The following is a 25,513-nucleotide window of genomic DNA, read 5'->3' on the forward strand; positions in this document are numbered from 1 at the left end:
TCGCTGCAGTCATTTTTATGTTGGCAACCTATGAGCCTAGTCACTTAGAAAGATGACTGAAAATCAAGACATCACTGAAGAATGGATTAAGTGTTCTCTGATATTGACTGGCACGTCTTTGAAAGTCCTGCCTTTTTCCTTCAGACCCTGTGGAATAGGATTTTTCCTAGGGTATTTGGTTTATGAAAGAATGCCACAGGAATCAACAGTGATTATTGTTTAAAATAGGTTAATCTGTGATTTTGTTCTTAAAAATGTTACAGTTTTCATTACTTTCAGGTTCTATCTTCTTCCTGTTATAAAAATTGCCAAATTAAGTTTCAGAAGCAGTAATTATTCTATTACTCCAAAAGACTTAGGTTTGTGAGGTTCTTTGCTTCCGAATTCTAGTGAGGTCAAGGAATTCAAGCATGAGTTTGCAGTAAGCACTTAGTAAGAGACTGGACAGTATTAAAGAAACTCTGCCCAAGGTTCATAAAAATAGATGGAAAGCACTTACTGTGTGAATCCCTTGACTGATCTCAAGGTCACTGAGTTTGTACATTTCCTTTAGGCAAGGGCAGCTGACACCTACAGTGCTGAAGTATGCTAAGCATGGCACTTGGAATGCAGGAGTGAAAAATACTCCTGGAAATACAGTCAAGTTCAAATACTCAGGTACCAGACTGTCTAATCAGAACTATCTTTCTAGGAGAGACAGCATTGCTATTGCTCCAGCATTGTCTGGATTATTTAAAATACAGTGATCTGTCCCATTTGCCTTGCCTGTGGCCCTGTAGAGAGTCTTGCCTTTCCCTCCATATAGTCCCAGTATATAGCTTTTAGATTGCTCACCAATATTTTTGCAGAGTTTTTCCTGTGAGGTTCTGCCACTGCAACATCCCTTCTCCTGATGTAATGAGAAATTGTGGAATTATATAAAAAAGCAGCAAGTTCAGGAGTGTCTTCTGGAACAGCAAACTGCAACAAGAGAAATGGGAATGGTAATGACATACACATAGAACGATTCTAACAGATTTGTTCCTGTCTCAGAGGTCTTAAATTTTGGATTAACACTGTTTTTTCAATTGAACAGCACAATTATGAGAATACACTGTCTTCAACTAGGAGCATGATGACTAATAGCACAGCAAAATATTGCCCAGTTATAGGAATTACAGTAGACAACATTTTTCTCCACTTTTTACTGGTGTCAGTTTCATTGCTTTACTTAATTTTGTTAGACTTTCGGGGGTAAATTCTGATACATATAACAGGATAAATTCAGAGTTGTTGCACAGTAGTTTAGTCATTAGTACAGATCAGAAACTGCCTAATGAAATATAATGATTTTACCAGTTTCAGGAAAAAAAGGAAGTCTGACGACACAATTTTTGATCATATAACAAATATATTACAGATTTGTTTTGGTAACAGCTCAACTTCATATAATGCAACAGCTTCTTCATCTTAAATGTCACATTAAAATGCAGTCTCTTCAGCTTTATATTTACAGATTCTTGTTCCCCAGTTAAAAACTACTTTTTGTTGGCAGTTTTCCTTTAATTTCTATACAGGGCATTTATGGCTTCTTTTATGAAGCCTCAAATAACTCCCGGAGCCAAATGCTACAGAAGGAAAGATAAATTTTAATTCATGACAATCCAATCATGTAAAACCACAATGAAATATACATGGAAGTTTACAGTAAGATCTCAACAGGAACTCAACTAAACAGAGCCAAAGCTATTCCCTAAGGACATTGGATTATAAAGCGCTACATCAGATCCTTCTTATCAATTCCTTTAACCTCTGAACACAAAATATCTTAAATAGAAAATGTTTGTAATTGTAATAAATGCTGTAGTACTAAAGGGAAGAGAATAGCTATACACACACAAAACCTCCCACACACTAATGCTATGTAATATTAGATTTGGAAAATTTGTGTTATTTATCTGATTAAAATGATAATGCTGTAAATAGAACATAAACATTTGACATTGCCTGAGATCTTCAGTCAAAAGCATCCTAAGTGAAAAGTGAAAGATATTATAATTCATTAACAGATGAAAACCCATGGGAAAAAATAAGAATCCTATTTTTTCCTTTTTTTCTGTTGCTTCATGAGGTTAGCATTGTCCATTTGCAATAAGGGAACTGTTAAGCAGCTAGTAAATCTCTCTCTCTCAATGTGGTAACACGTGTGAGCTCTCCTTCCAGAATTCTTTTACCAGCATATAGACTTCTTTAATGACAAATTAACCCATATAATAATATGCCTATGAAGAAGCCCTCAATGTATGATCGTGATGGATATTTATGTAGATCCATTTGAATACTAGAGGGTTTTCATATTTACATTTCTATTTTTTTATAGATGCTAGAGTGTTAGCATCTTAATTGTGAATTGTTACAGCAAAGGCTCAAAAACAGCCCTCTGTAGTTAAGAGAAAACATATGCATCTCCTGCAACCACTTAAAAACAGAATTTGTCCAGTGGCCTAGATGTCCAGGTTAAAGATACTATTTTATCATTCTTGAGCTGGTCACATGGAAATGCTCAACTGTACAATCTGTCTCTGTAGCTATTTTATATGCCACATATTTAGCACACTATATCTTAGATGATCACTCCTTCCCTTTAATTACAGTATACTGTCTCAGTTTCCTCACCATGGAACATGGTACTGCTTTCTTCTGCTGAGCATTATTACTTTGAGCAAGTTTCCAGACCTCTCCAGTTCCTCACTTCTCATTTCAAAACCCTGTTTCGCTTTTCTTATTTTCTAGCCAAGCAATAGCCTTCGCTGCACTGTGTAACTCTATCAGAAATGTTCTGGAAGAGGACACAAATTGTGTGTTTTTTACACAAATACTATACACATTATTTTATGTTACTTATTACATTATATTACATTACATGACATTACATTATATTGTATTATGCATATTTTAATACTATATATCAAAACATAATAGAATAGAAATATATTATATTACTAAATTATGCACAAAATTATACAAAAGGGTTTGGTGACCATTCAAGAGCAATGCATTGGATGGTATTACTTTGTCCCAAGACCAAGCCCTAAATACAGTAGTAACAGTTTTGCAGCATGAGGAGACAGTGCCTCTGGAAGGGGTTAGCTCCTGCCACTCATGTTGGTGGGTGTACCTTACACATGTGGTGAATTTTTGCTGTTATTTCACTGCTTTCCTGACAGATGCCTCACTGGTACTGCGGTGCTCAGCTATTGAGACTGTATCATATGTGTCTCTGTATTATACCACAGTGGTCTTTATAGGTTTCATAAAAATGCTTTTTGCCATCAGTCTGGGAGGAAAAAAACAACTCATCAGGAATATTGTCTCAAGCCAGAAGGCAACCTAACTGAGTCCTTTTCTCATCACAGCTGCCTTTAGGAAGAGTAAAAAGGAAATAAGAATGGGGCATGCATACACAATACTCTCCTAATAACTTTCAGCTTCCAAATGTTTTTAGATCAGGAACTTCCTTATCTATATGAAGTTAATTTACTAATCTTCACTGGACTTCTCTTTTGGGAATTTGTTTACTTTCCTCTTAGAATCATGTAAACTTTTAACCCTGACTATTTCCCTTTGGCCACAAGTTCCAGACACCTGAGACGTGCCACCATGAACAATCACTTCCTTTTGCTTGTTTTGAATCTGGCTTTCCAGGCTTCATTAGATGTTCCAGTTCCTGTGCAGGAAGAGGCAGAGAGCAGTCAATCCACACCCACGCTCTTCCTGCCACTACTCATTTTGAGGATTATATTTGTGCATAGTCACCTCTTTTCTAGACTGAAGTGTCCTGCTGAACTGAGTTCTTCTGCATTGCAATTAATTCCGTATCTTTGACAAGTACTTTTACTCCTTTTTACACCTTTTACAAGACTCATAATTTTATTATCCTTTCACATCCCTCAATGCCTTCATAAAAAGATAAGCTACAAAAAAGTCCCTAAACAGAAGTCATCCCATGTGTGCATAGGTGTGACTTATCCTTGTGAACTAGACAACAAAGCTCAAAGAAAATCATTTTACAAGAAATTCAGCAGTGGGGAGGAATATACTGCTTTGATTGAAACAGAACAATCTGAGTCATTTCAAAGGGGAAATGCCTTGGTGCCCTAAGAGAGGTTGGTTTGGATATCCAAGAGAAGTCAGGCATTTAATGTCCTTAGCCTTATTTGGAAATTTGAGCTAAGTATCCTGTTGTTTATACAAAACTTGGAGGAGCCTGTCCCTGCATCCTCCTGCCATCTGAAGCAATAGATAAGCATTACATATTGAAACCTGATTTGTGTGTTCAGGCTCTTCAATGCTTTGAAAAACTGAAATAAGGTAAGGACATTTCATTTCTTGCCATAATCACTGTGCATCTAAAGCCATATTCTGCCACAACAGATAGACCATTATTACAGGAAATCTTCTCACAAGCCTCACAAGAATTTATTCTTTTTTTTATGTAACAGATGCAATCATTATCAAGTAGGAGAAGGAAGAACAAACTAAAAAAATAAAAAATATACATTGCCTGAAAATGTCAGTAAGAACTGTGGCAGTATTATACCCAGCTTCTTAATTCAACCTTAAACAGAACACAGTGGCTAGGGTGGGAGGATGCTGAACTCCTTGACACGTACTTGTAACCTGATCTGATCAGTGAGTTTGAGAAGCTACGCTTGCAAGTACAAATGCAGCCCCTTAGCTTCTCCTTCCTCAACACTTTTGAAAAAGAAGCGAAAATTAAATAGAAAAAGATCCCTGTCTCCAATCTTGCAGCACTTTGGGTATAAAATGGAGACATTTTCTATCTTCTGTTTCCTATCACACATTTGCTTTTTCTTTCTCTAAAGAAACTAAATAAAAGGGTGGAATTTCAATGCTTCTTTGATTTCCCTGGGTGAAACACAAAACTCTAGCCATACTGTATTTGGTAGACATCAATTTTTCTTTACTCTTTTAAAGTATGTATTGTAGTTCTGTCTGTTTAAGCTAGACTTGACTTGTAGTTCCTTAGGTTGTGAACACTCCTCACCACTAGAATATTGTCTCCCCTTTCATTGAATATACTGAACACAAACCCCTTCTGGTATACAAAAGACATAGAGCATTTTTAGCACTCGGAATGCAGCTGTCCCTGAAAGATGTTTAACAGGCTACTGCTTAAACTTGAGAAGTGTTGTTGTTTACTCCAGAAATGTCTGGAATCGGCCATGCTTAATAAATTGGATACCTTGTTTTTGATGGGATAATATGTAGAGCTGTGTTTTTCTTAATCTTCTGACTTTGAGCCAAACCAAGCTCTATTGATGGGATCTGCCATCACAAACATAGATCTTAAAACAGGAAATTGTCCAAGCAGCCAGGGATTGGGTCAGGAAAGCTAAAGCCCTAAGAGAATTAAATGCGTCCAAGGATTTTAAAAACAATATGATAAAGCTTCTATGGATACTCAAAGGAAGATAGGGGAAAATATAAGTTCTCTCCAGAAGGAAACAGGAGACCTCGTTACCCAGGATATTAAGAAGGCTGAGGTAGTCAATGACTTTTTTTGTCTCAGTCTTCACTGGCAAAAGCTCCAGGCACACTGCCCAAATCACAGAAGGGAGAATGAAGAACTGCCTGCTCTAGGAGGTCAGGTTTGAGAACATCTAAAGGATCTGCAGGTGCACATGTCCATGAGACTTGATGAGTTGCATCCATGGGACCTGAGGGAACTGGCAGATGAACTGGCTAAGCCACTATCCATATCTGAAAAGTCGTAGTAGTTTGATGAAGTTCTCACTGACTGGAAAAGGGGAAACTTAACCTCCATTTTTAAAAAGAATGAAAAAGGAAAACCTGCAGAGCTACAGACCAGTTAGTCTCACTTCTGTGCCCAGCCCAATCATGGGGCAGATCTTCCTGGAAACTATGCTAAAGCACATGGAAAATGAGGAGGTGACTGGTGACAGCCAATATGGCTTCACTAAAGGTGAATTGTGCCTGACAGATTTGGTAGCCCTCAATGGCAGGGTCACAGTTTTGGTAGGTAAGGGAAGAACAACTAACATCATCTACTTGGACCTAGCATCTGCCACAGTCCCAGATGACATCCTGATCTCTGTGCTGGAAAGACATGGATTTGATGGAGCACTCAGAGGATAATGAATGGGCTGTGTCATCACACTCGTGGTCAATGGCTTACTGTCCAGTTGGAGACCAGTGATGTCTGGTGCTCCTCAGTGCTTGGTATTGGGACAGGGCCCTTTTTAACATCTCTCTTGAGCACACCCTTCTCATATAAAAAGTACAGAAAGCAAATACTTACCAAGCAACACAACACTCACATTAGAAATGTTATAGACTATCTGTATCTTGCTTCTTATCCAGGAAAATGATCTTGGACTGTTAAAAATTCCCAAGAAAGTTCCATCCATTGTGAAGTGCAGGCAAAAAAAACCCCAGTCAAAATGCAGAAAGGGACAGAAATAAAATACTTACCTTTATTTGCATTGTATTAATAGGAGAACTTGTTTGACAGTTCAATGGTCCATGTGTCTGAATGTGAAGAATATAAAGAAGAAATTCTTCTCTACTGGACATAGGCCAACCAACATGGAGAACTGTATTGTTGATGGCACTTGGTCCTATATTGTGCAGCTGTCAAAGAAATATGATCAGTACTTTCCAAGGCACTAAATAACAACAAAAAACACTGCAACAACCACTCAGATATTTTCAAATTCTTAGTGGACACAGCCTTGAAGTATGTGAGGAAAGATGTATGGATTATTAGTATCACTTTATTGATGGAGAATCTGTGGCAGGTAGGAGAGAAGAACCTCTCCACATTAGTCACAAAGCCGATGGCAAAACTGAGAGAACACTCTTTTCTGTCTGAGTATGTATTCAAGAAATCCATCACCTTTCCCAATTTTTCCTACACATGAAGCATTGAAATGATCTAAAAATGTATTAAAAAATCCCAACGCAAAATATACAAACAAATAAGCCCCACAGATATATAACCAGTGAACTCTAACAGATCGTATTTGAAAATAGGAGCCAAAACTTCAGAATACAGAAGAAACACATTTCAGGGCACAAGAATAGAAGGTAAAGCAGAACATAAACTAGCTTCCTTGGTTAAGAACTATATTTTCAACACTCTCAATCTAAATTTCCTCAAAAGAAGTAAAAGAACTAGTTTTCCTAAATTGTTATCCCAGGATATTATTTTTTTTTTTTTCTGGAGAAAATGAGTAAGGTAGAAATAATACAAGTTTAGAAATCTAGGCTATTAAAAGAGTCTCCTTATATCAGTTTACAGGACGACAACAGGAGTCTAGACATGTGTTGTCACTGGGCATGAAGAATTAAATAACATGAACACCATGGACCTTTATACAAAGGACTTTATACAAAGTTTCTAGAGATGTGACAACGTCCTTTTTTTAAATCTGCAGAATTTTTGTGACTTTTGTAACCTTTAGTTATAACTAAATAAAAAGCCCCTTCAATCTTACATCTTCTGGGAGACTGCTTGGTCCTTTTTATGCTTTGCTGATATAAACCATGTAAGTGGTTTCCTTAGTAACTGTAACTAATCATTGTAATAATTTTAACATATTTGAAGTCACAAATACAGGTTCACAAACATCCCAAATGCTTGAGACAGGATGATTTGTTAAATATTTTTCAGTTTAGAGAAATGTGTTAAGATAAGGAATTCACAAATAATAATTTGTATTTTACAGTTGTATTCACTACACTTTACTATGTCATGCAAATTGTAATCTTACACTGCTGATTAAGCTCAGTTGCTTACGTTTTCTTGAGTGCTACTTTGTGAATTATAACCATATGTGAAGTCCTCCATTTTACCCTCCAGAATAAAGGCCATCAATCAGATTCTAAGGATGGCTTCTATTCCATATATTTCACCCAATGCCCTTTTTTTAAGCTGAACTCTTAACTGACAAATCATCCATAGGAAAAAACAACAAAAATACAAGGTAAAAATACGTACTTCAAACCTTACGAGTTATTGTCAACAGAACATTTTCTCAGGTAACAAAATACATGTATGTCTACAATGTTTTTTTCAGTTAGCTAAATGTCAAAGAAAACATTTTTTTGCAGTGCACAGCATGCACAGCTTCTAGTGAGAAGATACTTGACTTTGATTTTAAGGAACTTTTAAGGACTGTTTTTAATTCTTGTCAAACACCCAAAATGTTTATAAACCCTTTAAATATCTAAGATAGACTTGTAGCATAAACTAATATCTCCTCCACTCACATGAACAGATAATGGGGTTGCGAATTCCCAGATTAAATTTGGGTCATGTGCTAAAGTCAGAGTATTTACATTTGTGGCTTTATCTAGTTACTGATAAAGAAAATAAACCAAAATCATCAGCAATTCAGTGGGGGCAGCTTGAGGTCCTGTGGCAACATACATAATTTTTACCTCATAGATGTGTTCTACTAAAGGACCAACTTCTTCTTCTTTTGTAGGTTGATCTTTAGGTTCCCAGTTGTGAAGTGGCAAAATGATTGTTGGGGGGTGAGACACTCTGTAATATACAAACCAGGTTAAAACAGTAACTGTTACCAGTGACTGATTTCATTAGTTTTTTTTAAAAAATTATGAGCAATATAAAAAACTGAGACCTCAAAGGCTTGTTATTTGGGCACATTAATTAGAGTTGGGTGAGGTGAATGCTACTATGCCCCCATAAAATACTACCCAATCCTTGCAAATGACTGAGGGTGTGTATTTGGTGTCATGCATTCTGTGATGGATTGTCCTTTCCAGACAAGGGTGTAGCTCTGTTTGTAGAGAGGAATCCAATCTGTTGGGCATTTATATCATTCTCACTGGTGAGATACCTGAATACATTATCCACAAAAGTAGAATAAATAAATGTATTTTTCTATTTCCATTTAAAGCCTGTAGGTGTTTAATGCTATGCAGCTTTCTTCCCTAGAATACATTTTTAGATATTTCTTTAACTGTTCTGACTGTAAATTTCTATAACACCTGTTATTATTCTTTAAAAAAACCTTGTAAAATAGCCTATCTCATCTTACAGATGGGAAACAGAGACACTTTGTCTTCCATAAAGTCATAATGGAAATTGGTGTACTGAGAAACAGAATTCAGGACTCGAGTCTAAAAGAGTGCTCCAAGTTTTCCAACTGCTTTGTGAACAAAGTGGCAGTTAAACCATTCCCTAAAATATTGTTGCAACTTGCAACACATATATAAAACGTAAGCAAAGAAAACCATGACTTAATAATTGACATCTTTCCAGCAGCTTTTTTTTATTTTTCCTTTTCTTCTCTATCTGACCTTAAGAAACTAGTCTTCTGTTAATGTTTTTATTTGAATCACAAATATTTTATTTCCCATAAAATTGGAATTTCATTGTACCGTTCCCATTCAGATGCCAACAACATCACTCAGGTATGTGGAAGTTGGGAAATCAGATCCCAAGAATTTCTTTTAGCATGATAGGTCAGTTCTGGCACAGACATCTGTCATCTACAAGTACTGCATGTAGCTCTTGGTGCTAAAATGGTATTACCCTTTCTTTGCCAGGGTCAACTCTCACTCAAGTTTTTCTCAGTGTCTCATGGAGTCTATAGGCTGAAAGAAAATCCATAAAATTTCAGTGTTGATTCTGCCAAAGCTGAAGTTTTCCGAACAGAAAACTGTTAAAAAAGACTCCTTCATTTTTTTAGTGTAAAATTTGAATAACGTGATGGACTTCTAGGCACTGATGTTAATCACTTTGCAGTGGCCCTGCTGCAGATTGCCTGCTGAAGAAAAGATTGGACGGTTTTGTTGCAAATGCTGAAAAAATACTATTGGAAGAAACAAACTGTTTTCGATTACATCTCTTATGTCATATACAATGTGAAATGTCTGAAAGAACATTTTCTACAGTATACAGCTTCTCAAAGCAGCAAGAAATCAAAGAGAAGAACAACTTAATGCCATCCAGCTGAAGTACAACTCTTCGTGAAGTTCGGTGTATTCTGGAGTATCCTGCTAACTCATAATACTTTCTCAGACTTCAAAATGCCAGCAGTTTTTACTAACAAGTATGCCAGAGGACAAATTCACAAGCCAACCCTAATGAAAAAAGCAACTCAACATATTCATTTAAAAAGTCATTTGTCATTGGGTGCTTAGCCTAAGTTTCACAAATCATCTTGTTTCCAATATGAATTTTAATTATTGATTACTGTTGGCAAATAGGAGCTTCAGGGTGTTGTTACAAAAGACAAGACACACAGACCCTTAATCTACCACAAAAACCCTGCAAATCAGAAACTGTACAGAGACAAAAAGAAGAAGAAATGTGGTTTCAAAACTCAGTGTTTTCTATTGCACTGCCAGGGAAGCATTCTTATCCACGGAATTACAAAATGCAAAGTATAAATTTAGACATTAAATTAAAATTATTGTAGCATATATAAGAACATATATTTTAAAAGAATTTACAGTTATTTTGAGGACTTCTGCTATTGACATGAAAGTAGCAAAATTAGGTCAAATAAAAAACAAATCCACTCTTTTCACTATTTCATCTTACATTAAATTGAGAATATTTTTAACATTTGAATTATTTATTAGGCAAGGATTTTTTCTAGACTCTTAGGTGACAATTATCATGAAACAAGAATACAGAAAAAAAATACAGAAAAAAAAGATAAACAAAGTATGGCCGACAGAAAAGGCTTATATGGGAATATACAAAAAAAATTCTGCCAGCTCCAAATCCTCTCAACCCAAATTACTTCCTTCCTGAATCCCTCATTCCTCTAGTGCTTTTTCAGTAATGGGAGATAGCAATGACAATACTTAAACTCCTACATTTTATAGACCAAAAAAGGTAAATAGAATAATCAAACTTTACTTATCAAAGCAACTGTTTATTGAACTACCTAAGGAGTTATGTTAATTTTCTTTTAGAGAGGATATTGAAGACTATTTCTTCCTTTCTCACAGAAAAAGTATTTCCATGGTTCCACTGTGCAAGTGTATCTGCATTTATGCATAAGCACAATTTCATAACTACTTACTTTTCCTCAGTAAAATGTACAATGCATCCAGTTCCACCCTGTGCAACTCTCAGAAGAAAAGAAACTAATGCAAGATATTTTCCAGTCCAAATGTGGACACAGCCTCTCTTTTATTTTTATCTAGGAAACAGTGAGCAATTCCCTTGGAACTGCATGTTTTAGCATCTCTGAGTAATTAGCAAAATCTGTCAAAAAGCAGTTGGGAATGCTATAGCTAATAAGAAAACTAAAATGCTTAAGAGGAAAGAAATTGGAAGTCATTCAATCAAGTAATTCCTCTGTATTTAATAACCTGTTTCTTAGAACTGCAGGCAGCAATCCAAGCAACTTTTTCCACTTATCACCAAGCTCATAAGAACTGAGGATTTTGTGGTCATTTTTTGGTCTATCTATTTACCTGTTTCATTAAAAAGAACACACTATGGCACAGAAAAAGCATGATGGATGCAAAATTTCCAAAGCGTCTTCAAAGAATAAAAAGTTTTAAAGACTTTTTTATTAAAGTGAGAAGAGACTTCACTGAAAAAATAGAATCCACAGCACTGGAAGCAATCCTTACTGGGAAGTCCTGTATATGTAGCCATAACTGTTCCAGTCTGAAACTCCAGACAGTCCTCAGCCTGGGTGTTCACCAATGGCAACACCTAGCAGCCACTGGCTCCCCACACATTCTCACACATCTGTAGCCCATTAAATAACACCTTTGATTCTTTTTTCCTCAGCCTCTGCTTCTGTGTTACACCTTTTGTATTTTTCCCCTTTCTTTCTACCCAGCTCATTTCCTTACATAACCACTAGCTACAGAAAATGAAATAATATTCTCACTTCTGTTCTTATTAAACATGTCAAGTGCTCCTTTTCAGAAACAAAATAATTAACATATATCCACACAGTCTTTGAGTGCCAGCCTTTTTTTTCCCCACCTGACTAGTTTTTGGGTCTTCTTAACCTGGAATACACTTACAAAATATGATCAAAAATCCTTTAAAAATCTCTTGATTCAGACTATTAGACCTCATTAGAGCAGATAGACTGAATATGAGAGACCATGTTCTCTGTGATCTGCAAAATTATTTGACTTATTGCTAGCACTAGGTAGTCATATTGTCTCAGAAGTGACAACAATAAATACATTTTTATAAAATAAAACACCTATAAATAAATGCATTTTTATTTGTTCACATCTAAGGCAGCTCCTTGAGGTGCATCACGTAAGAGACATCTACCCCTCTTGCAAGAGCCAAGCCTCATGGCCTCATTGTGGAAGTGAATCTGGGCCCTGTAGCTCCTGTTCAGCCCTTGCAGAGCTGCTAATGATTAAGGGATTTTTGAGCTGTAGTTTCATAAGAGGAGATGTAGGAAATCTCATATCCCGGACAAAAAAGCATTAGGGGTGATGGTTTGCTTTAAAAAGACATCCTCCTGACTTCCTCCAAGATGCCAGAATAGGAGTCTAATTCCAAGATTTTACAGGTTACTCTAATATTCTTATAAAATCTCAGAATAATTTCAATTGGAAAAAAGCTGAAAGTTCATCAAAGTCCAACAATAAAACTAGTTCTGTCAGGTTCACTATTAGATCATGTCCCTCCATGCCAGATCTACATGCCTTTACAGTATCTCCCAGGATAGTGATCATACCACTTCCCTGAGGAGCTTCTTCCAGTGCTTGACAACTCCTGGGAAGAAAATTTTCCTAATATCTAAACTGAACGTCCCCTGCTGCCACTAGAGGCCATTTCATCTTGTCCTGTCACATGTTACCTGGGAGGGGAGACTGATTCCCACCACACTACAACCTCCTTTCAGTTATCTATAGAGAGCAATAAAGTCTTCCTGAGCCTCCTTTTCTCCAGGCTGAACACCCCCAGCTCCCTCAGCTGCTCCAGGCCCTTCACCAGCTTTGTTGCGCTTTGCTGGACTTACTCCAGTAGCTCAATGCCCTTCTTGTAATGAGGGGCACAAAAATGATCCCAGTGCTTGAAGTTTGGCCTCAGTGCCAAGTACAGAGGGTTGATCAATGCCCCCTGGCCACACCACGTCTGATACAAGCCAGGATGCCATTGGCCTTCTTGGCCACATAGGCACAGTGCTGGCTCATGTTCAGCTGGCAATTATCACCTAATTGCATTTTATAATTTCCAAAACTAAGCTGTATGTGAAAACAGAGATAGAAATTATCATCTTTGATCATATCCTGTGCTTGTTTAATTTTGATATTTTGTGTCAGTGAACAGTTTATCATAACTCATTTCCTACTCATCTTTTCTCCAAAGGCCTCACTCTGCTCTCTATTAGTACGTGCCTTGCCATAATATGTTTCACATTTCCAGCCATAAAAGCAGTAGTTTCTGTTTGGTATTCAGCATTAAGAGTCCAGGTGGTTGCACAAGGAGACATACACATATGAGCAGCATTTTATATTAGTAACGTCCATGCACAATTTGAACACCCAAATAAAATGTTGGCTCTGACAGCTGTTACCACAATGTGAGATTCTTTAGGTTGCTGTCTTTGCACAGACACTCAATAAGTCTGTAGTAGCTCCATCCTGCAAGGCTTGCAGGGGTGAGACCCAGGTGTCCTAGATGGATAAGGCATTTAGGTTTATAATATGCCAAAAGATTCACTACACAGGATTATCATAGGCAGAAAGATTCTGTAAAAAAGTAGTTTTCATAATGAGTTGAAATAGTTGAATACTTACCCTCTGATCTGTACTTGAGCCACAGCACTGATGTTGATATGGAGGTTCACTAAGTTGCTGGTAGGATTTATCTTGTTAGAACTGGAAAAAATATGTACAAGTATTAACAAAGGTTTTATATCAGAACTTTAGATTATCATGTCACTCAATACATAAGGCTTACTGGACATATTAGAGGATGGGATTCCTATTGCCACTCTTCAGTCTGGTAGGACACAATTTAAATTGCATATTATTTGAGCTCATCACATATTTAATAGTATCTTCAACTCAACTTCAACTTTCTTTAAAGAATCCTATGATGATGAGTAAGATGACACAAATATATTTGGCTCAGAATATCATGTAAATTCCCTTGTAACAGCTTGGCTATGTGTATAGATAAAAGTATCTTTATAGAATACATGTCTGTTTCATGCATTTCAGGAAGGCAGTGTTAATGAAAAAGACAGGCTTTGTTAGAATAAAATTTATTTTTATGACTCTCCAAACTTGTGACTTTTGCATGACAGTTTTTGGGGAAAAAAGAACCAAGATCAATTGCGTCTTTCATTTTCTTATTTTCTTTCCTCCCCTATCCAGAGTGTTTACATTTTTAAAACCACTTAGTAGTGAAAACAGATCTCTGTGTTTAAAATCTAGAGCTCTCAATTATCTTATTGTCTTTTGTTATTGCAGATCCTTAGTAATAAAGGTAGTTTCTCTTACTTCAAAGGGCTACTCCTGTGATTATAGCCCATTCATATAAAGAAAGGTTTGCAGGTTCAAATTCGTTAAGATAGTGAAGTAATTACAGACTTAAAAATTATTTAATTATGGGAATAAATACACTAAATTTGGATTTTTTTTTTTAAATCAAGTGTGGTCTTCCTTGCTCCATGACCACTACATTTCTGCTGCTGTCCCACTTTGCCGTTATCACATCTGGGTAGCATCAGTCAATTGGAAACATTCAGAGGAGGTCAGCATTCCCAGTGACTGACTCCTGAGGAGTAAAGAGCAACACTGCTTTGATCCAGGCTTTCTGGTCACAGATTGCTAAAATTAAGAGCAGCTCTAATTTGTTTGTAAACTAATGCAGATTCCCATCAAACATTATTTGAACTTTTATGTAATCCGCTATAATCATTGTTTTAAGTATAATGTATAAAAATTGTTTAAAGTATAAAAATCTTTATACCACTACTTTGTTAGAATAAGCTGCTTTCCTATTTGCATATTTGCCCTACTTTCTATAGAGGCAAAAAACAGCTTTTGGTCATATATATCTCTAGTATTCAAACCTTGTTCATGCTTTATGGTATTTTTTAGAGAAGAAAATAGTTTAAATAAAAGTGCCAAGACATCTCTCTCTCTAAGGGGTACATAACTGCATAGCAACATCCGAATCAGAAAAGGAATCAGATTTCAAGACGCTACTCAGCCTCTTGCTTGTTTCTTTTAAGTAATGAGCTTCAGTCTTGCAAACCAAAATACTTATTTTCCACTTGATGTTTTGAAGCAAATGAAAGTTCTCTATTTTGAATAAATTAAAGCAGGACAAATTCAGACGTATTCTTGCCTCCATTTAGGCAGTTTCCTCTTTTTGCATCACGGAATTCTGTTCCCTTTTTCTTTTAGGATTGTTTTACCTTGTGCTTGTTCACTAAGGACATAGAAACACACAAACTGTCCTGCTGCTTGTGGATGAATGTACAAAGCAGGGAGTTTTAACTGTAGGATACATTCCCTATACAAGAAATTTTACTCTTTTACTCTTTCCTTTTTTGTTGTTTTTTGAACAGCTGTGTGCTCTTCAGCATTTTCATACCAGTTTGTAGCCCAGCACATTTCCTTCCTTCACACCAGGTTCCGGGTTTGCACGATCCCCAGGCAGATTCCAGGGGCAGGGCCGAGGCCTGACCAAGCACCTAATGGACTTCTTTGGCATTGCTGTGCCCTTCCTGAGTTTCTGCATGTCCTTTCCTTTCAAGGGCTACATTATGGAGACATGACTTAAACATTTTAAATGTCTCAGTTATTTACCATAATGAACATGATCAAGGCCCTCATTAAAGGCCAGACATTAGCAATTAAGTCCCTGCATGTGGGGCAGAGAGGGCCCCATACAGAACTCCAGTGTGCATTTGATGAGGACAGATGGAGCAGAAGCCCTGCTACCTACTGAAAAAGTCCCAGGTTTGTTTTTGCTGTTATCCTAACTTTTTCTGTCCCTGTGGAAGAAGAACTCTTCGGCATAAAGCACAAGATTCTACAGTATTAATATTTGGGGCCCACAAATGGAAAGGAATCTAATGGAAAAATTACAAAGTTTCACCTGCATCAAAATGAGACAGTTCTCTCCATGCCAGTAAATCTGCTGAGCAGATTTTAACTGCTTTCCTTTTATTTTATAAATTTTTGTGAAGAAGCAGCATGTCTGGTTTACTTCAGAGCATGATGTGTTTGCACATATTCACCTTTGTTACAAAGTGATTACTGTTTATTAATTCTGAAGTAGAAAATAAAGTTTGGGTTTGGCAAATCTGTAGAAGTTCCTTGATCATTGACCAAAATCAGTTAGCCTGAATTTTAAAGAGTTAAGCCTGATCTTTGAGGCTCCAACCTCAAAAATCCTCCTGACATAAGCTACCATTGGAAAACCCCAGAAATAATTACTGATACTCAAAAGGGACCTTATTATATATTAAACTTCATATGCCAATAGGAATTAATCATTTAAATAACCATGCTCTGGATGAAATATCTAACCTTTTTATTTGCAGCTCAAAACTGATGCTGAAATCTGCATTTTCAAAATGCTGAACAGAAAATCGAATGCCTGTGGAGAACTGAGAAAGAAAAAAAAACGGGTTACTAGAAACAGTTGATCCCTCCAGATCAATGAAGCAGTACAGTTCAACATTGCATTTCACAGACTTATACTGGATAGTGTTCCTTTTTAAAATTAGTATGAAATAACATAATCTAGATTTTCTCAGGAAAAAATACCATCCTGCCTGTGTATGTCACCAGATGGAAAACTTGGCTGAAGAGAGAAAAGATCAGAGGAACAGAAAAGCACACTCCCAAGAACACAGCAGTGGGCCCTTCTTCATCCAGACGGTCTTTGCTTTGCTTTGCCAAGCCAAAAGAAAATAACAGTTGTCTGGCAGCTCTCATCCCTGCCTCCATCCAGGTCTGCATGGCTTCCTGGTCCCTGCATGGTCTCTGCACCTGGGAGCGCGGCATGCTTTAGGTGTTCTGGGGCTGACTAAGCACCTACGGCTAAATTAACAGCAGTTTTAATTTACTTTTAGTTTGATTCTTTTTCCCATTGCAGTTCTGTTAAGTGGAATACAGTTTCAAAGTTGGATTTGCACTTCATTTCGCCACAACTTGGAGTGAGTAACCAGAGGAGAGAGTAAAACGCAGAGTTCCCCAAACTGATGGAGGTAAGTGCTTCCACTTGTACTGCCTTGCATTTAAGCAGACCTGGCTTCCTCCCTTTGACAATTTCCGTTTGCTTTGCAAGGAGAGTAGGGATAAGCAGATCAAGTTAATTCAGAAGAGAGGAGGGCAAACTAGAGAAGGAATATACAATAGCCCATGGTGGGGTTTCTGTAAGCCTCTTGTTGGACATATTTATAGCCCCAGTGTATAAGTGGCAGCTGAGTAACAGGAGATGCCATCTGCCCTCAATGTTAAATTAATTAAATTGTACTGCAATGTTTCAATTATTGTTTTCATTATTTCAACTGCACGTTTTAAATCTGGTAATTTTCAAAATGTGAATTTTGCAATTCCTACAACTTCTCACTTCCCCTCTACCTTCCATCTGGCCTGAAGGCAGAATTTTTTGCAGGATAACATGAACATTGTACTTCCATTTTTTTAAAAAGGATGGTAACACAGATATATCCTCCGTGTGGAGAAACAATCTTCCTGAGAAATTCATCAAAAAGGCATCAGGAAACGAGGACATCATTCCCTGATTTCTGCCAATGTCTGACTGGATTGGGGAGCTGGGGAGCTGGGGAGCTGGGGGGCAGGGGGAAGAAAAAAAAATTGTCTGCTTGGCATAATTTCTTTAGAATATTTAAGGAAACCTTGTCAAAAACAGGACAGGACACACTAATGTGGGGGACTTACATTCAACATCATTGAAGATGAGGAATTTTCCTCTGTGGATGTCATTTCATATGTTAAAGCAATTCATTTTTCCCACAATTTTTTTTTCCGTTCAGTTCTCCTATTTCTTCTTTTGCAGTGGTGCAACACAGTGCATCACCAGTGCAAAACTTACCTAACATGTTTCAGCTACTTTCAGCTGACTCATGTTGAAGCAATACTTTCTTCATAAATGGAATGGTGAATTCAAATCTTTGAATTATGATTATCTTAATGTCATAGTTACAGTTGATCTCTCCTTTTTGAAGCAAAATCTTTCAGATGAAAAGACAGTGCTCATGAAATTACTCAGAAGTTGAATAGCTGACTTGGAATAGAGATGTAAGCTCATTTTAATTTAAAGCTCACTTTTTGGAGATGTTATTAGCAACTCTATTGATATTCCATTAATCTTTAAAAACATAATGGTTTTCATTAGTCTTTTAGACAAAAAGTTCCAAATATTAATCTCACCATTTCTGTTTTTACTAACCAGTCTAAGTAAAATTGTTTCCACTTACAGCAGAAAAAAGATTTGAAGAATCAAAGATAAAATTTTCATCAGACAGAACAGACATGAACTGCAGTTTTGATGATCTATTACACCCCTGAGGCTTAATCCCCTATTTAATAGTGAAACACACTCCTACTGTACAACTCTAATAACTTGCAGATGTTGTCTTTGTATAGTCATATGATTTTGTTGATGTCAAGTAACCCTTGACATTGCTACTAATAATGGGGCAAAGATGCTCACATGCCCTTGCTGAAAGCCCACTGAAGCCAAAAGAGTTTTACTTGCTTGAATCTATAACTTAAAAATTACCCAACATCCTTGTTTTAGTAGGACATACATTTTATCAGAATAGTTTATTTTCACTTAAAATCTTCAAAGTGAAGTCAGTTTCATCAAAATTGCATTATTTCCATGTTTGTAATATCATGTATCTTTGAAATACATGACATTTCTGCTATTAATAATAAGTTTTAATCTATTATGTTTGACAGGATTTAGAAGTATGCTGGGAGACAGAGGTGTAGTTTTTTTTGAAGTGTCTTACAGTCCATAAGAAAGATAAAACCTGGTGCTCTTGAAGAATCAGTTTGGTACATACCAAGAAATAGGCAAGATCTTCCAAGCCTCCAGCCTTCTAGCCTTATTTCTATTAAATTTCCAGATTTTTCTACTAGAATTTTCTCACTTGCTAATGCCACTGAACAGGCACTAGGAAGCTTGTCAGTTTGATTCATTTCAGTGTCATAAAAAAGTATGTTGAACAATCTTTGCCAGTGAGATGTTGTCGGATGTTTAGTTTGTATTCTGGGCCATTTGGCATTGAGGTTTTCCTTAACAATTAATTTTATCTTAATTTTTACTCTCTTTTAACTTCAAAGATATTACTGAAAAGGTGAAGTATTTTTATGTGGCCAGTACACAATTTGAAGGACACAGATGACATAATGCATTTTGAAGATGTAAAGACTACAGTCCTGTAGTCTGCTGCAGTAATATCCCATGGATTATATTACAAAATCCTGACATAACCCTCATAATCAGAAGTTGATCTTCAAGAGCTCAAGAATTCTAGGATTTCAGGGTGCTGGCAAGTCATTAAGGTGACTCAATAGTTAAAGAGTTTTAGGAATGTTCAATTTTGACCTAACCCTTCCTTCCCACTCACAACTACCACAAAGAATCCCTTTCTGACTATTTTGTGAATAACTGATCTCCTGCCAGAGCAGAATTGTTTTGCAAAACTGGAAATGGATCAGAGCAACCTTTATGCAATTTGTACAAAGGCTGGTATTTTGCTTTTGGAAGTACATTTGCCATCATAAATATGTTAGGACTGAGAAAAACACAAGTCCTTTCACCTTTACTGAGCATCCAGGAGAGCTGGCTTCAAAGATAAACTTAGGATTTAAGATTTCACTTACTCTAATCAAACAATATTGCCATCTGGCTTTGTAATGCTCTACCTTCATATGCCTCAATTTTAAAGGGCTGGAAAATCTTATATAAAGAAGAAACCCCTTGAATATGTAATGAACCCTGCTGTTTTATTCTACTACTTCTCTCTTTATGAAGTAGTTTGTTTAGGAGTATCTGGTTATGTTCCATTACCAGCAGTCCTAGAGTTGACTCTAGGCAGAAAAGAAAGATCAGTTATGCTGTGAAAATTCATAAAGAGACAGGTGAGAGTAGTAATGTTTTAGTGGCTACCAAATGGCATTCCTGAAGTCCCCACACTGCTAGCATTTAGGGTGAAGGATGATGTGGATTGAACGGGAGGAGTATGAGGGTCTGTAGTCTAACACCTCTACACCTAGACTTTTCCATCACTTATGCTTATGACAATATGTAAACTACAAAGATTTTCTTCTTGGTATACAAGTTAGTATACCAAGTATACACAACTTGTGTTATACTGTACAAGTTAATATACCAAGTATACTAAGTTTCTTCTTCCTTTTCTCTTCCAGCCCAAAGTGTTTTATGCTCTCCTGCCCCACTCCACTGCATCCCAATCAATCACCCACAATATTCTTGTCCATTTCTGTCTGTACCCTGAGAATTTGCTTCTGCCTTGAGACTAACTAGGAAACTACTAAGCAAAAAAGTGAAACTGCTGTCTTCTCAATGTAAGAAATTATTTGCCTTGAACTGGAATTTTTCTCATGTTTTGGCCCATCACTGTGTCCCATCATCCCATTATGAAAATTCCATTCTTCAGAAATGTTTTCAATTACTTTTACTTTTTAGGATTTCCATTAAGTAGAATTAAAAAAACATCTTTTGGCCTTCTTATCTATGTCCTTCCCAGAAAACGTATATAGTAATCTCTTCAGACTTCTAGTTCAAAGTAGTTCAATGGAGAAGGATCATCACCAGAAAGATTCTTCTTCCCAGGAGATCCATCACCTAGAGTTTAATTTTCAATGGTTTCCACCTCCCTGTAGTCTCAAAGAATCTCTGGGACTGCCTGTGACCATGCAAGCAGATGACTGCATTAGACACCTGCTCTCATTCCCTTTCTAAAGTTCTATGGCTGATCTGAGGCTGTCCCTAAGATCCAAAGAATCTTACGCTAGTCCCAATCTCCAATGATACAATGCATTTTGTTTTTCTATCAAGGGTCAGACATGAACTGCTTCAAGATTGAAAGAGGACAGGAAAGCCTTCCTCTACAGAGAGGCTGAAGATTGAAATACTGATTTTCCATGGGATAAACCTTTACTTAGTAGGGATTTTGAAAGTACTAAAGAAATTTCCTTTGGTTTCTTTGCAAAGCCATAGGTCCAATATGAAATTCAAACAGTAGTGGTTTTCAATTAAAAGCTATTATTTTTTCCTGATACCTGTTTATGCTGTCGACTGCTTCATTTTTATTAGGATTTTGTTATCTAGGTACCAATATATGGATTATTTTCTTTTAGTTAAATATTCATAGAACTTAAGAATTTGTGAGAAACTAAATTCCTCTTCAAGAGCATCCATAGCTGAACATTCCTGGATTTAACACCTCTGGGATTTCCTGGGTCATTTTGTCAGGAAATAGGGATAAAAAAATAACAATTGTGGAATTTTTTATCTCCAAACTTATTTTTTTCCTATCCAGTGGTCATCATCAGTTATTCTACAGTTTTTCTTTCGTTCAAAAACAAGGCTACCATCATTCCATCTAATGTGTAGTAAGGAAAATCTTTAGAATTAAAATAATAACTTTAAAGCAAGTTTATTCCAAACACACTTTCCTTGATATAAATAAATTGTGATATAAACTGGTAAGACAACCCCTATGCAATCAAAATGAGAATCAGGCTGAAGAAGTTGTCATTTACTATATATATATATATATATATATATATATTTTAAGTAGAGGGAATAATAAAAGGGAGAAATAAACCAATCATGTTATAGTTTGGAATTCTCATTATACTAGTGCAAGTTCTAATGAAATGATAGTGATAAATTGAGTCACTCTAATTTTCTTTGAGTGACATAAACCTCAAGTTCTAGCATAATTAATCTTTTAGAAAAACAAATTGTTAATTTTTCAGAAGCACAGTTCTGCCTCTTATTACACCAACAAATTCTTGTCTTGTAAATAATTTGGATTATGTGCTGCTTCTTGGGACACATTCTGGTAATTGAATAAATTTCCATTTGTTCCCCTTTGAAATTCTATTAGATAAATATCAGTAAATGCATCTGGTTTTCCCTTACGTTTGCGCCAGCCACCATGGGGTTCCCAAGATCACAAACCACCATTCTAGTTTCATTTTCCATCTTGTAATCACAACTCAATACACGCAGTGCCTGCAACAAAAGGACACCAATACAGAGGTCAGAGATCACAGCGAAATGCATGCAGTTGGGAAAGTGATGCCTTTTTGACTGTGACCTTTCTTTTCATTTCGGACACCTGCTTAGTGCACTATCAAAACGTTTAGCTGGTTATTGTCAGACAATGTGGGAAAACTGATGCCAGGGAAAAACAAACAAGATAGTTTCCCAGTACCTCAAGAGTCATGATGAGGTCACTCTATGTCTAGTTTTACCATACTGCTTTGTTGTTGTGCATAATTCATATAGCCAAAATGAATCAACAGAGAAACAAAGAGCAGGCAAAAATAAGTGAGAAGAACAGGTCTCACAGTAATTACAGGGTTATCCATCACCAGAAATCTCTATAATAAATTTCTGATATTGGCAAAACTTTAGTATGGATCAATTCTAGATCTTTGTTTTCCAATCTGTAGTAAAACACTTAGAATGTTAAATACTTCTGCAAAAACATAAATTGTTATATGTGTTTATAAATTAGCAACAAAGGAGATAGACTTTCACATTATCAGATATAAAGGTTTTTGTTGTTTATAGTAATTTTTATCACTGATAATATAATCTGTAAACAAAACAAGCTCTACAAAAGGAGGAACAACTGTAAAAAAGTGCAAGCAAGGAGACACAGAATAAGGCACAGCAATCAAAGGTTGGGGGGGGGTTAATAAAATGTGAGGGGTTTTTTTCTGTTTTCCTCTCTGACGTCTTCAGTAAATTAAGGTGTTTCCATATATGTGAAGTAAACCAGCTTTGTAAAAGCAGGATGTAGCAAGTTGCATTATCTTTCTGCTCATCTGTGATTCTCGCAGATGAAGCAGAGTGAATAAGTTCATGCCCTTTACATAAAAAGACCTGGGAAATCTCTGGTCCCCTTTGCCCTATCTGTAAAAGCCAGTATGGACATGCTGTCCTCATAATTTCCTGGGATTAAAAGAAAAGACGGGGCATGTCCTAAACAGAGCCCATGTGAAGCATGCCCTCAGCACACACCTCATTGTATGCTGACATTTTTATAGTTTGCTAGGAGGAAACAAAGTTTGTTACACAGCATGTCCAGTGCACAAATAGCCTTCCCTAGCCTCTCTAGAGTTGGGAGGGAAGCATTTTTACACTCTTTCCAGCTGGTTAATTAGAGGTGGGAAGCAACACATGGGAGAAAAGAGGGTGTTAACACAGTTGGAATCAAACTTGTCTGGAAAACTGTCCATTTGATCTTGATGTGTGGGTTTATAGTTTTGCTTTCATTGGGGGAGGGGGTTTGAAATTGAGGTCTAAAAGGTAGGAATAAATATTCATTTATATTAGATATTTGGTAGTTTCTTTAAAAATGATGTATCATAGACCAGTACAGAGTAAATCAGCCCTTATAACTTCTTTTTTTTTGTCCCTCAAAGGCTGAGAAAATAGAGGAATCTTTCAAAGTAGATCTTCTGCAATCTGGAGACTATGTTCCTAGACTAAAAATGATTTAATGGTGCAGAATTTATATGACCAGCATCACAAAAGCTAATTTGTGCAGTATGAAGATGTGAAAAAGGGTCAGCTGTGGTAGAATTCCTTCCATAATGAGATTTACTGTCTTTGTTTTTGCATTGATTACTTTTTGAGGTGGTTAAGTACAAAACAAGAAAATTAAAACCATTCAGGAAGCTATCAAGAGCCAAGACTTGTGCATCTACTATTGTCAATATCAGTGCATTCACATGTAACTCAGAAGGGTTTGCCACAAAGCCCTTCTACCTGACATTGGTAGCAATTCACATTTCTGTAGCAACACATGGGGTTTTTGGCAGTCTTGAGCAGAAGTAAAACCCCAACTATTAACACATGTGCTCCCAGGGTGCATTTTAACTAGAAAGTGATTGGATGCTTTAAGTAATCCAGGCAGTCTACAAACTTGAAACTCTTTTTTTAGTGATTGTAGTGATGAGTTACTAATTCGTGCCACAACAGGCTGGCAAGTAAAAAACTTTCCTTTACCATCACCTTCTGATTTTATCTTCTGAGGGAAAGGGGAGGGATTAGGTACCATCTTCTAGTTCATATACATTTATGAATGCAGTTGATGTATGAAGAGTAGTCTTTGCCTTCACCAAGATAATATCACATCTCATCAAGCCAGCCACAATGTACCTAAGTCTAAGCATTTCCATGTAAGACAAGAACATTCCAGGTCTTTTTCTTATTTTAAGAGTGCCATGCTTTAGTACAAAAAGGCATGGGGGGAAATGGCTCAGAGCTTATCCATTGCAATACCTATCTGGATGTGATCTTTACCACTCTGCAATTTCCAGTCTGAGCAGAGGCAGCTCTGGCAAAATACATAATGTTTTCGGCGTGTAACAAGTATCTGTTAGTGCTTTGTATTTGCCTGATCTACTAATTATTCCATAAGATTTTGGGTCCCAGCCTTTGCTACTAAGGCAGGATTGAGCTGTTCAATATATAGGCAGCTCTGTCATGGGGCAAAGGATTAGTGCACAATATTCAGGCAATGGCTGGGTGTTAAAACACAGTCATGCTAATGACTGTTGTAGTGTAAGAATGTACTATATAGCAGTATATATTGTCTCTGAATCTACTGCTGGAAATATGAGATAATACAACATGGTTATACTTTCTTCATTGCAGATAATTTCAGTAAATTCACACCTACTGCATATGAACAGTTATTGCAAGTCAATGGGTTTCCAGGAACTAGTGAAGCTGTGGTAATTTTCTCATTTACCTGGTCTCTGGATCTTCTAGTGTTTCCACAATACAACTGATGAAAAACACACTTGATTTCATTTAAAGTCATTCTATTTCAATTCTCAGTTTTTGACTGAAGGAAGTGTCAGCATTTGCAGGAATCAATGAAGCTCCAAAATCATGTCCCTGATCTTAAACTTTAAAATCACAGACATTCACATGCATCTCCACTTGTATATGATCACTTTTCTGCAAAAAGTTGTTCATTTTTAATGCATTGCACACAATCTGTGTGCAATATTCTACATAATCTGGTCCAAGATAAGAAGATAGTGCCAACTGAGGCAGGTCAAACACTATATTGCATAAAGCTGAAGGCAGGAGGTGGAAAGCAAATGAATTTTTAGTTAAGTTTTTGGCTTCAACATCTTCCAAGTGTTCAAATGATACAGAATAACACAATACATTGTTAACATGAAAGAAAAAAAAAGGCAAAAAAAAGCAGGCTGGACAGGAGGCACTGAAGGT

At 36.6% G+C, this 25,513-nt stretch overlaps 1 protein-coding gene across 1 annotated transcript in view; it reads right to left on the bottom strand.

The window, feature by feature from the left end:
- ITGA8 (integrin subunit alpha 8) overlaps window positions 1–25,513 on the bottom strand; it is a 116,654-nt gene that overhangs the window by 31,339 nt on the left and 59,802 nt on the right. Inside the window, exons 21-26 of the mRNA XM_040079462.2 lie at window positions 22,175–22,267; window positions 16,549–16,628; window positions 13,798–13,878; window positions 8,467–8,572; window positions 6,496–6,654; window positions 835–960 (exon numbers count right to left, since the gene is read on the bottom strand). Coding sequence (XP_039935396.1) covers window positions 835–960; window positions 6,496–6,654; window positions 8,467–8,572; window positions 13,798–13,878; window positions 16,549–16,628; window positions 22,175–22,267 — 645 coding nt within the window. The remainder of the gene's footprint in view (window positions 1–834; window positions 961–6,495; window positions 6,655–8,466; window positions 8,573–13,797; window positions 13,879–16,548; window positions 16,629–22,174; window positions 22,268–25,513) is intronic.

Source organism: Hirundo rustica, chromosome 1 (genome assembly GCF_015227805.2).
Source record: "Hirundo rustica isolate bHirRus1 chromosome 1, bHirRus1.pri.v3, whole genome shotgun sequence".
NCBI lineage: Eukaryota > Metazoa > Chordata > Aves > Passeriformes > Hirundinidae > Hirundo > Hirundo rustica.